Consider the following 14,963-nt stretch of genomic DNA (forward strand, 5'->3'; position numbering starts at 1 on the left):
ACGTTGAAAGAATGTATGAAAGCCGTCCAATACATGTCAACATGTAAAATGGATGTTAAAACAAATATGATGATGATTATTCTACAGTTAATGATAGCAAATACTTTTCACTGAATAGAAAGGAAACATTTGCAAACTATTAACGCAACTGTGAAATAATGGTTCCTTTGTGATTTATTTTGTTGCCTAGTATGAATGGGACAAACGTGGATAAGTTGTGTTCATTGATTCCCTTTAGATTTGCAGAAAGATTCCTTTAGAAATGGAGAAAAGAAAAGCAGATTGGGACGCTTCCAAAACAAGAAACAATTCTCAAGATGTGTCTATCCAATCTGTACGTTTAGTGATGGAATTGCTTCTTCAAATTTAATCATGACAAATCAACTATCTCCCAGAGATGCAGAGATGCATAAAGAGATACATTGATGACTATGACCACCCCATCCCTATTACCATGACACAAAGAATGGTATATCCTAAAATTACCCAAACTATATTTTTTGTACAATAGCGAATGAACAAAATTTTCACAATATGAACAAATCATTTTGTGCTGCATAGAGTTGTTTGCGACATCTCATAAAGATCCACAGAGTTTTTTTTTTAAGTGCCCCAGAAGAATACTTGTTCCAGGACGGATAAAATTAATTTCGCAAACAGAACAGTTTTACACCACTTTTATGTCAACTTACAGAAATTAAAACCAAGATATTATGATATTAAAACTTATGTCTTAAATCCTTATTCCAATTTTGATTATAATCAATTATATATGTTTGATTCGAGATAATTTCTAAAATTTTAGGCTTAATCTTTAAAAAGTCTTAAAAAGAAATTAAAATTCAGGAAATCTTGCTGAATTGTTGTCTAATAATTATGGAAAAAATTCAACGCAAATCTGATACATTTTGATTTTAAAATGGGAGGAGGTATCCATATTATGCTCCCTAAAAACCCTTTAAAATATCTCAACGGAATTTAGGGAACATTTATTAACTGATGTCTAATACTTATTATTAAAATTTCACAAAACTTGGAAGGATCTGAATTTTCACAAAGGGTTTCTACTCCTTTTGCATGGAACTAAATCAAACTAAATATAGCCTACATTACGAACACTCACGCTTAGCAGATGTGTATAAAAATTAACAATGATCATTTAATTCAGGAATCCTGTACATATACACACACACATACATAACGTATATTATATATATGATGGTCTGTCAAAAATTTGGATTTTTTAAAGCTGAATAAAAGACATGGTTACTGGAATCTAACTTATGTTTTTTTTTCATACCTGCTCTGATATTAAACATTAACATCCATTGAGCTTAAACCTTGAAATTCTGAATATTATTATTAGTATCATTAATAATAATAATAATAACAATGATAATATATATATATATATATATATATATATATAATTATTTTTTTACTATAATAATTAAATACCTACAGACACTAGTGTTTCATCCTTTCGGGAGTCTTCAGTGCAGGGTGTCACAATTACTACCAGTCGAACGATTCGAACCCCGCGACACGAGACATCTCTGGCTCGATTAGCGGAGGCCGTATCCATTCGGCTACCATTAATCGTGTGAAATAGCGTTGAATTTTAAACATTTTAATTTAAATGTTCATTACGTCAGACAGACAGTGATCAAATCGTTATACGACGATCTACGCATAAGAGCTAAATTGACTGACTTTTATTCAACAGAAAGTGCTCAACGATAAGAAACGTATTTCTTAAAGGGGCTGTCATAATTATTTTTTTACTATAATAATTAAATACCTACAGACACTAGTGTTTCATCCTTTCGGGATTCTTCGGTGCAGGGTGTCACAATTACTACCAGTCGAACGATTCGAACCCCGCGACACGAGACATCTCTGGCTCGATTAGCGGAGGCCGTATCCATTCGGCTACCATTAATCGTGTGAAATAGCGTTGAATTTTAAACATTTTAATTTAAATGTTCATTACGTCAGACAGACAGTGATCAAATCGTTATACGACGATCTACGCATAAGAGCTAAATTGACCGACTTTTATTCAACAGAAAGTGCTCAACGATAAGAAACGTATTTCTTAAAGGGGCTGTCATAATTATTTTTTTACTATAATAATTAAATACCTACAGACACTAGTGTTTCATCCTTTCGGGATTCTTCAGTGCAGGGTGTCACAATTACTACCAGTCGAACGATTCGAACCCCGCGACACGAGACATCTCTGGCTCGATTAGCGGAGGCCGTATCCATTCGGCTACCATTAATCGTGTGAAATAGCGTTGAATTTTGTGTGTATTTAGGTAGCATTTTTTCATTTAAACAAACATTATTAAAAATAAGAGTTTCTACTTAATTATACTTTTATTTATTTATTTATTTATTTTCATGTTAAATTAAAAAAAAAGCATATAGGTTCTATAGGGTTTACGAACGTTTTTGATTCTTCATTGAATCAGCGTCAATTTAAAGAAGCAAATGAACAAAAAGCTGGAGAAAAGAGGAAGACCTTAAAAGCAGCTGTGAAACGGGCATTAACAATTTAAATGCCATATGCCAGAATTAGTGTCCTCGGAATGAATTGTATTACAGTAACCATTTTAAAATATTATTACTAGTTTCATAGGCAATAGTATTAATTGCAGGTTGTTGAGTTTTGATGTAGATAGCTTCGAGTATTTTTAACTATTTAAAATTGGTTTCAGAATTATTATTTTAATGTTATTAAAATCTTGTCAAAGAGAGGATAGTTTTGCTTTTGTAGATGGTGATAAATTGAGCTAGAATGCACAAGATACATGGTAAGGTGACAGGATAGGACAGTTGTCATATAACCAATGTAGCAATTAGCTTTAATATCATTATGTGAGTTACGTTCTCCCAGGGGTAATTTAAATGTATAGATACCATTTAGTCTTTCTAATGGTTTTAAGGGTTGGAGAGGTGTTGTTTATACTATAAAATTTGGGGTTTTAAATTTTTTATATAGTAATTGTCTACATGCCTACAAATGTCGTTCTACAGTTGTTGTTTTTTTTTCTCTCTAGCTGAGAAAACGTGACGTCATTCATCATTGTTCGACTCCTGTTTTGTCTATAGCATTTGACCTCTGCTTCAATTTACTCACCTGTCTCTGGGGACGATTCTATTTGCAGATTAAGGTCATCTTGGTATGCACTAAATGTGACCCTTGTCAAAATTCACACTAGCTAACTTAATCACTACTGACATAGGGTCCCAGCAAAACATTACGTATGCTGTGAATTTGTAAAGTGCAAATCTCTTTCATCACAGAACCCAATCTCAAAATGGCTAAAACTGCCTTAATTTCCTTGGGAATTACTCAAAGGAGTTTGTTAATTCTGAAATTGATGAATTCCGGATTTGGGAAGATATGGTTGGAGAAAATAAATGCTGATAATTGTCCTCTGAGAACTGAGGAAAAAGAGTGCTCCTAAGATCGAGGCCATGTAAATACTACTCTGATTTCAATCCAAAGTGTCCCCTTTTTCAGGGAATTAGATTCTCCATGTTAAAAATCGATCTCATGTTTTATGCTGCTCTCTTAAGTTGTAAGAATTTTTATGCCCCACCTACAAAAAAGATCAGATGTTGCGTGAGAGAAAAAAGTATACATACTCATAGATAAGTGCAGAAAGTTGAATCGGAGTGACAGCTTTTGAAGAAAGAACATAACAATCGTGTATTTTAATTAAACTATTTTACTTCAGCAATAAATAAAGAATGATATACCAACTATAAAAAGTAAATATAGAGTAAGGGGCTTTACAAATTTAGAAAATAGAATAGAATGTGGTGTCATTGGCAAATATGCCCATCTTGGACACAATTGCATCAAGAGAGGTCGTTTATGAAGATCAGTAATAATAAAAGTCCAAGGATCGACTCCTGGGGTACACACACATAAATGTCAGGTTGTTTAAATGCATGATTCTGAAGGACAACCTGGATCTTTCTTTTGATTAGGAAGGATCTGAAGTATATGTTCATTCAGTAATATTGTACAAATTAATTTTCGTACCTTGTCAAAAGCTTTTGATACATCAAGCACAACTACTCTAGCTTCACCTTATTTGTCCAATGTATGGCATATGCATTCAGAGATGACCTTTAAGATATCTGCAGTAGAATGGGCTTACTTATATCAATAAAATAAACTTAGCGTTAACTAAGCGGTGGATTAAAGCGAGATTGATTAGCAATTTAAAGATTTTTGCAAAAGTTGGAGTAGACTAATGGAGTGATAATTTTAAGGATCAGTTCTTTCAACAGAATTTTTTAACACTGGTACCACAGAGGCAATTTTCCAGCTATCAAAAAATCAGCAAGGCATTTGTTGTAAAATTTGGAGAGGATAGGTAGAGAATTTCTGCAGTGCATAGCCGAGATAAGATGAGACCCACATGCTTTAACGATTGATATACAAAATAGTAAAAAGTAAATATAGAGTAAAAAGGTTTTGCAAACTGGTACATTCATAGAATGTATTTCATACGAACGAAGTGTTCTGTTAATTAGTATACCTACTTTGGAGCTGCAGCAGTTTGCTATGTGGACCTTATAAACGCAAATAAGCAAACAGGATTCAAATTTACAAAGTTTGTGAAATTAATAAAAAAAAAGTCTATCAACAGAATTAAAATCCTAACATGATTTCAGTTATAAGTTCAGAACATTGTCTTTGAACTAGAAAATTGTGAACTTGAGTTATTGTTCTTCCATAGCTAGTCTCTTAACTTATTTTCTATCAGATTTTTTATTTTGGTATTTCACATTAACGACAAAACTTGTTATCACATAATGTTAATGTTTTAATGTTACTATATGTGAAATCACTAAATAATGTCGGCGACCGAAGTAGGATTTTACCAAAAATCGACTATTTTGATTCATTATTTGCACCCCTAACACCAACGCCTCAACCTGAAGTCTCTGCTGTCTGTTTTGTTGCAGCAATGTCTTTCTTGGTTCGAACATGAAGCTCATCGCTGAGAGGGAGAATTAATTCTTGATAGAATCCTCCCTATCTCTTTACCTGAGGACGTGGAGGACAACCATCAAAGAAGACTTGGATGAGTTTTCCGGTTCACAAGTAGCCAGTCTAGGAAGTTGTGTACGTATATATATATATATATATATATATATATATATATATATATACACACACAAGTTCTCGATGAGCCGTTCCACTTGTTAACAAATTCATTGAATTCCCATTACTAACTTATTGTCTAATATTGTCTAATTTCTACTGTACACTCTTTTAACCCTTATCCTCGAGTGGCCTCTTGGCCTTGATAAGTGGTGATGCCTATGTAGAAAAAAATATATACACACACACACACACACACATATATATATATATATTACACACACACACACACACTAGAAGAATACCAATGATATATTAAATTAATTCTTTGAGCAAAACAGAATTTGTTTTCAATAGTATATTATGAATGTTAATGTTTTGTTGTTGACGGTCATGTTTGAGTAATACCATTAAAGAAATGTTAATGATTTTAACCTGCTCTTCCGGAAAAAGGACTGGACCACTTTATACGGGTATCGTTTTTGATTGATTGATGAATAATCTGAACAGTTATAGAAAGAAATGATGAGTTACCAATCGCAGACAATTCAAGATACTTGTAAATGGGACGTTTCTTCTATGGCCTAAGGTGTTCATAGAAAGAATTACTCCTGATGTAATCCTTCCTACCTCTCTACCTGGGTGAGCAAGAATATCGGAGGGCAGCTGAGGGCAGGAGCAACAGCCATCAATGGAGACTTGGCTGGGCTCCCAGGTTCACAGATGGTTGGTTTTCAACAGTGGAATCGCAATCGATTAACCATCTTATACAACCTTACTCAGAACCATGGTGCATGGAAGAAGCTGACTCAATCCAACCAGCAGATAAGCCCATTGCAACAAGAACTTTTTAAACAAAAGAACAACATTCATTTTGTGTTCCCCTGTTTTATCAAAGAATTGCAAATCTTTATAATTTAAACTGAAGAGTGTTTTTTCTTCTTTTATTTTATGCACCTCAAACAAGGCACATTGTTACTGAAATGTATAATTAGGGACCAGATTTATGGTGATGAATTGTGTAGCAAAATGTTTGTTCACATTACATTTAAATTTCTGCATATTAGTATAGTCAGAAAACAAAAAGCAGGAAGGAAATTCCAAAGGCAAGTAGTCCAACAAAAGTAATTACAGTAGAAAATTTTCCTGCATTTGGAAATTTTTACATTAGGGGGTGGGATTTTGTTATTAGTTGAATAGGTTAGGGGTTATTTTCGTTGAAGGACTACAAGTCCAATGCATACAGAGCACATTTCGTGGATGTATTTGTAAAACAAGCATAGTAATGCAACATTGTTTTGATGGGACAGAGGTTAGAGCTAAGTAGACAGTGTGGGACCTATTAGGTTGGAGATTCTTTTTTGCACCCAATCCGAGAGAGAGAGAGAGAGAGAGAGAGAGAGAGAGAGAGAGAGAGAGAGAGTAATAGTTGGTGCACCAGCCAAGATGTAGCAACAATATTCCATTTAAAGGCAAATGACTGCTTTATAGATGTCTAACAGGTATGAGAAGTTTTCTAGCTCGTTAAAGGTAACGAGCTAGAAAACTTCTCATACCTGTTAATACCTATTTTATTTGCAGCAGACTTAGCAGTATCTGCTATGTATTTATTCCAATTCATGTTGTCAATATAAAACATATTTTCAGTTTTAATTAAAAAAAGAAATGTCAAGATTACTATATCAGTCAGTCATCAAATTAAAACATTTTTTAGTTTAATTTTTAAAATTTTGCTCAGTTTTATAACAAACTGATTCCTCTGCTTGAAATTTTGAAAAAGCATTCGTAAATAAATGGGATTTTTCTTTTGGAAAGGTGTACAAAGATGAAAAAACTCGAGTAGGCCTCACATCAGTTTGCATTAAACTTAACCCCTTGCTAAAAATGGAACAATATTTTTTTTTAAATCTATAAAGTTGATACTTTCAAAAAATTTTGTTAATAAATTTAGTTTAAGCATTTTCGAAAACAAATTAATGAAAAAAAAATCTTTTAATAATAAAAAAGATTTTTAATAATGAAAATAAAATTTAATAAAAAAGATTTTTAATAATAAAAAATCTTTTAATAATAAAAAAATTAATAATAAAAAGAATTTTTAATAATAAAAAATCTTTTAAATAATAAAAATATTTTAAATAATAATAAAAAAATATTTTAATAATAATAGAAATCTTTTAATAATAAGATTTTTAATAATAAAAAGATTTTAATAATAAAAAAGATTTTTTAATGATAAAAAAGATTTTTAATAATAAAAAAGATTTTTAATAATAAAAAAGATTTTTAATAATAAAAAAGATTTTAATAATAAAAAAGATTTTAATAATAAAAAGATTTTAATAATAAAAAAGATTTTAATAATAAAAAAGATTTTAATAATAAAAAAAGATTTTAATAATAAAAAAAGACTTTTAATAATAAAAAAGATTTTTAATAATAAAAAAGAATTTAATAATAAAAAAGATTTTAATAATAAAAAAGATTTTTAATAATAAAAACGTTTTAATAATAAAAAAGATTTTTAATAATAAAAAGATTTTTAATAATAAAAAAGATTTTTAATAATAAAAAGATTTTTAATAATAAAAAAGATTTTTAATAATAAAAAAGATTTTTAATAATAAAAAAATTAATAATAAAAAATGTAATAATAAAAAAGATTTTTTATAATAAAAAAGTTTTAATAATAAAAAAGATTTTTAATAATAAAAAAAATCTTTTTTTAATTTAATTTAAAATGAAATTATAATTTGTTATTTAATCTCTACTTAAAATCAAATCATTTCTTTTCTTTGAAAACTAATCGATAAATTTCTTGATCTGCTAGTTTGATTCTTGCGATTGTATGCATCCAGTGAGGCTGGAAACACCAAAAATTAATTTTTTAAAAATTTCTTGAATGATTTTGGTTTTTAAATATTCTACCTCACCCACTAAAAAAGTGAAAAAAAAAAAAAGAAAGAAAAAAAGAAAATTCCTATTTTAGTCACGTAAATTATTTAGAATGATATACATTTTAACAGGCTTTCAGAAAATTTCATTGAACACGTGAAACACAAAAAAGGAAAGGAAGTAAGGAAGGAAAGCCCACAAAAGTAGGATGGAGTAAAAAAGGAGATGGAAACGAGAGGAAAAGAAAAAAGACAAAAGGAGGAGGTAAAATCAAATGAAATAGAGGGGACAGAGAGAGAGAGAGAGAGAGAGAAAGAGAGAAAGAGAGAGAGAGAGAGAGAGGGGGAGACGCAAACGTAGGGGATAAGAAGAAAAGAAGAAAGAAAAGAGGGATGAAAAAGAGAAAAAAGCAAAAAGACGCAAATAGTAAACAGAGTAATAAAAGGAGAAGGGGAAAAAGAGATAAAAGGCGAAGGGGTAAAAGTGAAGAGGAAAAAAGTAAAAAAGAAAAGAGCAAAAAAAAAAAACGTAAATAAAGAAAAGGGCAAAGAAAAGGGGGGGGGGAAGAAACAAGGGTATAGGCGCATGCGAAGGAAAAAAAGAAAGAAGAGGAGAAGCAAACGAAATAGGGAATACAAAAGATAAAGCAAAAGACTCGGACGGAGGGTAAAAAGAAGGAAAGTGAAAGAAAGAGGAAAGACGCAAACAGGGAAGAGGATAAAATAGGAGAAAGAAAGAAAGACGAAACGCAAGCGAAGGAGGAGTAAAAAGGAGAAGGAAAAATGGAGAAAGAAAAAGACTCAACTGAGAGAGAGGGGGTGATAAAGAAAAGAAAGAAAGAATCCCAGTCGTCATAACGCTGTTTGTTTACTGTCCAGCTGATTTAGAATCGGTTTTTGTTCCATCTTTTCTTTTTGGGGAAAAACAAAACAAAACAAACAAAAACCCAAAGAGCTAGAAAGTAAAAGGCTTCAATTACAATTAATTAAAAAAATATATTTAAATAAACAATTCAAGCAAAGTTTAACAAAATTTAAATAATCGATGTTTCTTTGTTTAAAATTAAAGTCGAAAATTTTGACAACACAGCAATTATCTTTTTTGATATTTCTAAAAATTTAATTTTATAAATCTATTTATTTATTTTTTTACTTTACATACGATGTTGCCCGGGAGACCTTTTATTTTAACACCCGTCCTTTTATTATTATCTTACTTATTTCTTAATAGGATTTTGAATGTTAGTAATTAAATTATTAATTGAACCAAATTGTTATCAACCTATAACTTAAGGAAATGTTGTTTTAATCCTTTATAAAATTATTAGGTGTAAAAGCTAAAAAAAAACTTTTGACCTTTCAATTAAATGAAGATTAAAGCCAGAAATGATTTTCTAATCGACAATTTAAACACCTCCAAATTCCTATCACATTTCGAAAATTCACAAATTAATTCTATAACTTTCAAATGATTAACAAAATATTAAAATGTCTGACTTGTTTATTAAGAAACAAAATGCATTCTGGTGGATTTAATTTTGTATTTTTTTAAGAAGGCTTAAAATTTAGTTTTATTTTGCATTTTTTATTTCGATAAATAATTGATTAATAATAATTAAAAATAAAATAACAGGCAAGTCACGCAGAGGCGAGAAACACACTCACAGAGTGGTCACACGATATTATTAATAGAACTATAGAGATTTTGATAAGAATACAATGACTTGATATTTCTAACAATTACATTTTAGAAATCTCCTTATTGATAGATAAACAAAAAATGTTTACATGTCCGTCTGAAAATAAAAACAATAACAACATTTTTGACAAAGATTTTTTAAGTTTAAAAAAAAAAGTTTATATACTGGAAAATATTTTTTAATTGTTAATAATTTTTTAAAAAGGGACATTATTTACGAATAAAACCACATTTCAATGAAATCCAAAATAAAACTGATTATTTCGTATACGAACCTGAATTATTAAGGCCAGACATTTTCTTATTCCTCCCCTTTTTTTCTCAGTTGAGGGTCGATACGATGATATAAAATCACCCGTTCGCGTTTTCCCAAAAAACTCCGAGACGATACGAATGGAACGAATGGAACCTAGAATGGTACTGGAATACTGCCAAGAAATCTCCAAGACGTGACACTCCGGTAAAAGGCAAGAATTTCTCTCACCAAAACAAAGAGGGTGGCGTCTCGATCGGCAAAAACTCAACTGTCACGTCCATCAACGAACACAAAGCCGCCGACTGCTGTTCAAGTCAACTAGAGTTATCTCCCTTCAATAAACCTTGACATTGAAGCCATTTCTCTACTAAATTAACTTACACATATATCAGATAAGTAAATGGAGATCGATCTAGTTATAATAAACTAGTAGATGTACTCACATGTTGCCAGGGTCCAACGCAACTATGTATCATTATAGATTAACACACCGTGTTAAATCACCTCCGCCCTTCCATAAAAAAAAAAAATGAGATTCTACTTTTTTTTTTAGGCAGTAATGTGTGACACCTTGAAAAAATTATAGAAAGAAGAAAAACTAAAATTCAGAATTTAAAGTGTGATCAGTTTGGGATATAACTTTAGCATAAAATGATCCCCCATTTCATAGTTATTCAAGAGTTTTATAGCAGTTGATCATTTTTTCTTTTCTTTTCATTTTTTTTTTCTTTTTTACTATAAGAAATAAATTTTGTACGTTTTTTTTTTTTTGGGGGGGGGGGTCTCTATTTTGAGGGCAATTGCGTGTGGTTTTACGACTTTGCAAGTCTGACTCATGATTGGTGGTAAAAACAATTTAGTTATCAGTTCTAACAGTTAAAATGTCCTGAAAATGGACGATCATTTTACATTAAATTTATATATGAAACAAATCCCACACTTAAAATTCTAAAATAATTGGTTTTTCTTTTCTTCTTTGCTAAATATTTTTTAGGTGTTAACACATAATCACCTAAAAACGTATAATCTCATTGGGGGTGGAGGCGGAGGGCTTAACTGATGGTATTAATCTACAAATTTATTGAAAAATAATTAATTTAATCTATGCTAAAAGAATCAGATATTTTATATTTATGTGTTTCTTGCCTATATGTAACTTTGGTAAATACATATTAAATTACTTTTTTTTTTTACTGTTAATCTATCTATATATATATATATATATATATATATATATATATATATATATATATATATATATATATATATACTAGCATTTCAGCTCGGCGTTGCCCGGGTGTTTGGAGGTGTATGCTGAGCAAAAAAAAAAAAAAAAAAAGAGTAAATTTTTTTTTAATTTGACCCCTATTATGACCCCTTAAAATTTATAGTTTCGGGCTCAGATCACTTTATTAAATTAGATCCAGGTTCAAGGAACCTATATCTAAAATTTCCAGTGTCTAGACCCAAAATTGTCGGAGGAGTTTGGTAGAGTTCTTAAAGGTCAAATCGTTGAAATTTGACCCCTTAACAGCCAAATTTCTGGCTGACACCCGTCACATCGATTTTCCCAAATCTCAGTACCCGGTATTTCAAATTTCGAGTCTATAGACTAAAAATTGACAGAGTTATTGCGTAGGGAAATGTACACAGACAAACAGACAGACAGACACGTTCACTTTTATATATATATATATATATATACACACACACACATCTCTCTCTCTCTCTCTCTCTTCTCTCTCTCTCTCTCTCTCTATATATATATATATATATATATATATATAAAAGTGAACGTGTCTGTCTGTCTGTCTGTCTGTCTGTCATAATAGGGGTCAAATTAAAAAAAAAATTTACTCTTTTTTTTTTTTTTTTTGCTCAGCATACACCTCCAAACACCCGGGCAACGCCGGACTGAAATGCTAGTATATATATATATATATATGTATATATATATATATATATTGGAATGGCAAAATTTTAAAATAATGAAGAAGAAATGGACTGTATTTAAATGTCAAATTTACTAAAAATAAAAATGGCGGGGGGGGATTATATATTATAAATATACATTTGGGCAAAATAAATAAGTCGATTAAAAGAATCACAAAATATAATAAAACCTGAAACGCTTTTCGTCAGACCACTTTTTCAATGATATATGTCTGAAAGAAAAAAAAAAGAAACCTATTTTTGTAGAAATACTAGTAAACGAAAGGGATAGGAACGAAAAAAAAATGGAGTGTGTTTCCCCAATAGTTCCAACTGTAGCCGAAGGTTTCTCTGCTTGGACAAAGTAGGGGGGTGGGCTAAAACTGATGGCAAGCGCCTCGAGAACAGACAGATGGAACTGAAAAACACTCCAGAGAGAATGTAGAACCACAGTCCTTTATATCCACTAAGTGTTGTCCAATAGCCACCAAATATAATGTATAGTTTTCTTGTAAATATTCCAAGAATAATGTTTTTCCAGTTATAGCAGGAAAGAAAATAATATCATATAAATAGTACTATACCAAATATACTAAATTTGTCTGAAGCTCAATGATATATATATATATATATATATATATATATATATATATATATATATATATATATATATATATATTTATTTATTTTTTTTTTACATGGAGTTCACCACTTATCAAGGCCCAGTGCTCACACAGGGATAAGGGTTATTGTGTGTACAGTAATCAAAGGGATAGTGTAGCAATAGTATTGGAGAATTGGTAAGGTGTCATTACTTAGGGGGGCGGTTCATCAGGAATTTGTTTGTGTTGGACTTGAAGACATCCAGGTTGAAGTCGGGAGGGAAAGAGGAAAGCGGAACAGAGTTCTACAGGCGTGCAGTTCTAAGAAAGAAGCTTTGTTCATGGTATCTACGTTTTGATTTAGGCACAGATAGGGAGTGGGGGAAATTATTGACGGTGGTTTCAGCTAGTCGGGTGTTTTTTGAAAAAGATTGGCGAGGGGAGACCAGAGAATGGAGCTTAGATGAGCATCTGCCATGGAAATAACGATAGAACAATGACAGGCTCGCTATGTCTCTTCTGTGGGAAAGAGGTTGCAGGGTAGAGAAAAGGGCATCCCCCACCAAGCCACGGAGTCTATTTTGTACTCTGTCAAGGCAGGATAGGCTGTTTTTAGCAGCTCCCACCCAGATGGAGCAGCAGTACTCCAGTTTTTGATGGACTTGGCTCTTATATAGATAGAGAATTGCGTCATTAATGAGATATCTTCTGGAGTGGTAGAAGGATCCCACCATTTTCCCAGGGACCTTGGCCACAGACTTGATGTATGTGTTCCATTTAAGATCAGGTGTAAAGGTCAAACCCAGGAGCTTATCAAAACATGGGGCCTCCCTTAGACGAGAGCCATCCATTTCAATTGATGCCAGATGGGGATCAGAGCGTTTATGATGTAGAGATAGGAGCTTGGTCTTACATGCATTAAAGGTAACCAGCCACCTCTTTCCCCACTGTACCACGTGCTCAAGATCAGAGGAGAGAGAATCAGAGAGAACATCATCATTTACGGCCTTTGATGTGTTGCCATAGATGGTCGTGTGATCAGCATAGATGTCAACGAAAGATTTTAGTATGTGTTTTGGGAGATCATTGATGTAGATCAGGAAGAGAGTTGGCCCAGTATGGACCCCTGAGGAACTCCAGCATTAATACTGTGGGCCTCTCATTTCTGCCCATCAACCACTACTCTTATGAGCCTATCTGAGAGAAATGACTTAATGATCGAGAAAACATTTCCAGTTATACCGTAGCTGGAAATCTTGTGTAGTAGACCTTTATGCCAAACCTTATCGAAGGCCTTTGATATGTCGAGAGCAATTGCCCAAGAAATGAAGCCTTTGTCAAGAGATTCGCTAATCCTATGAAATATAACCGTTAGTACATCTGCTGTAGATCTTGCAGAGCGGAAACCATATTGCGTGTCGCTAAGAAGGTTATTTCTGCTGAGGTGGTTGACTACTTCTCTATTTATTGTGGAATCCAGCAACTTACTCATGACACACAGGAGACTTTTTGGTCTGTACTGAGAGGGGGATGACTTATCACCTGAATTATTAAATACAGGGCATACTGATGAGGTTTTCCAGGGTGTTGGGAAGCACTTCTCCTTAAGGCAACGCTTAAACAGTTTGGTAAGTATGGGGGCAAGTTCTGGTTGTAATTTTTTTAACACTATAATTGGAATACCGTCGGACCAGTTGTTTTACTGGAGTCAAGGTTCTTGATTAGCTTGGCGACCTCATGCACGGATATTTGTATGTTGCAGAGCGTGTTGTCTGTTATAGGAGGGAATATGGGGAGTTGATGGCCTTCGTCACACAGGGTAGAATTTGCCGCAAAGTTTTTGGCAAATAGTTTGGCCTTGTCGGATGCTGTCGAGATGACCTCTGGTCCATTGATAATGGTTGGGATAGAATGCAAGTTTCTGTTCAGGATCTTGCTATTTGCCAGAACTGGTGGGAACCAAGCCGCTGCTCAGCTACTTTGGATTTAACGGATTGAGCATATAGTTCTCTTGCATATTTTTTTACTCTTTTACAGTGGTTGCTGGTGGTCTTGAAAGCAGCTTTAGTTTCAGTGCATCTATTACGTTGGTAGCTACGGAAAAAGTGATTTCTGTGTGCGATGGCAGCAGCACATTCAGGGGAGAACCATGGCTGGCTGTTAGGTTTTTGTAGGAATTTTTTGGATGGTATAAATTGGTCTATGCCTACAAGTAACCATTCGGTCAGGTCTGATACTATAGAGGACACATCCTTTTAAATATGGAATGGAGAGGTAGATCAGATATGAATGCATGGAAGCTATCCCAGTCTGCCATAGAGTATCGGTATACAGTACGGTGGAGAGGTACGTCTGTAGATTTATTATATTTCATTTTTATTTTAACTGATACGACGCAGTGGTCAGAGGATCCCAGAGGAGATAGAATGGAACACGAGCCTAGCTCAGG

The 14,963-nt window shown here is 32.4% G+C and overlaps 1 protein-coding gene across 1 annotated transcript in view; it reads right to left on the minus strand.

Moving 5' to 3' along the window:
* The window catches only part of LOC145247405 (NAD-dependent protein deacetylase sirtuin-2-like), a 307,963-nt gene extending 297,316 nt beyond the window's left edge, over positions 1-10,647 (minus strand). Inside the window, exon 1 of the mRNA XM_080109110.1 lies at positions 10,000-10,647. Within this exon, the coding sequence (XP_079965236.1) occupies positions 10,000-10,021 (22 nt within the window). The 5' untranslated portion in view covers positions 10,022-10,647. The remainder of the gene's footprint in view (positions 1-9,999) is intronic.
* Positions 10,648-14,963: the final 4,316 nt, after the last annotated feature.

The sequence above is a fragment of the Euprymna scolopes genome, chromosome 25 (genome assembly GCF_053919585.1).
Source record: "Euprymna scolopes isolate OS-2025 chromosome 25, ASM5391958v1, whole genome shotgun sequence".
In the NCBI taxonomy this organism is placed as follows: domain Eukaryota; kingdom Metazoa; phylum Mollusca; class Cephalopoda; order Sepiida; family Sepiolidae; genus Euprymna; species Euprymna scolopes.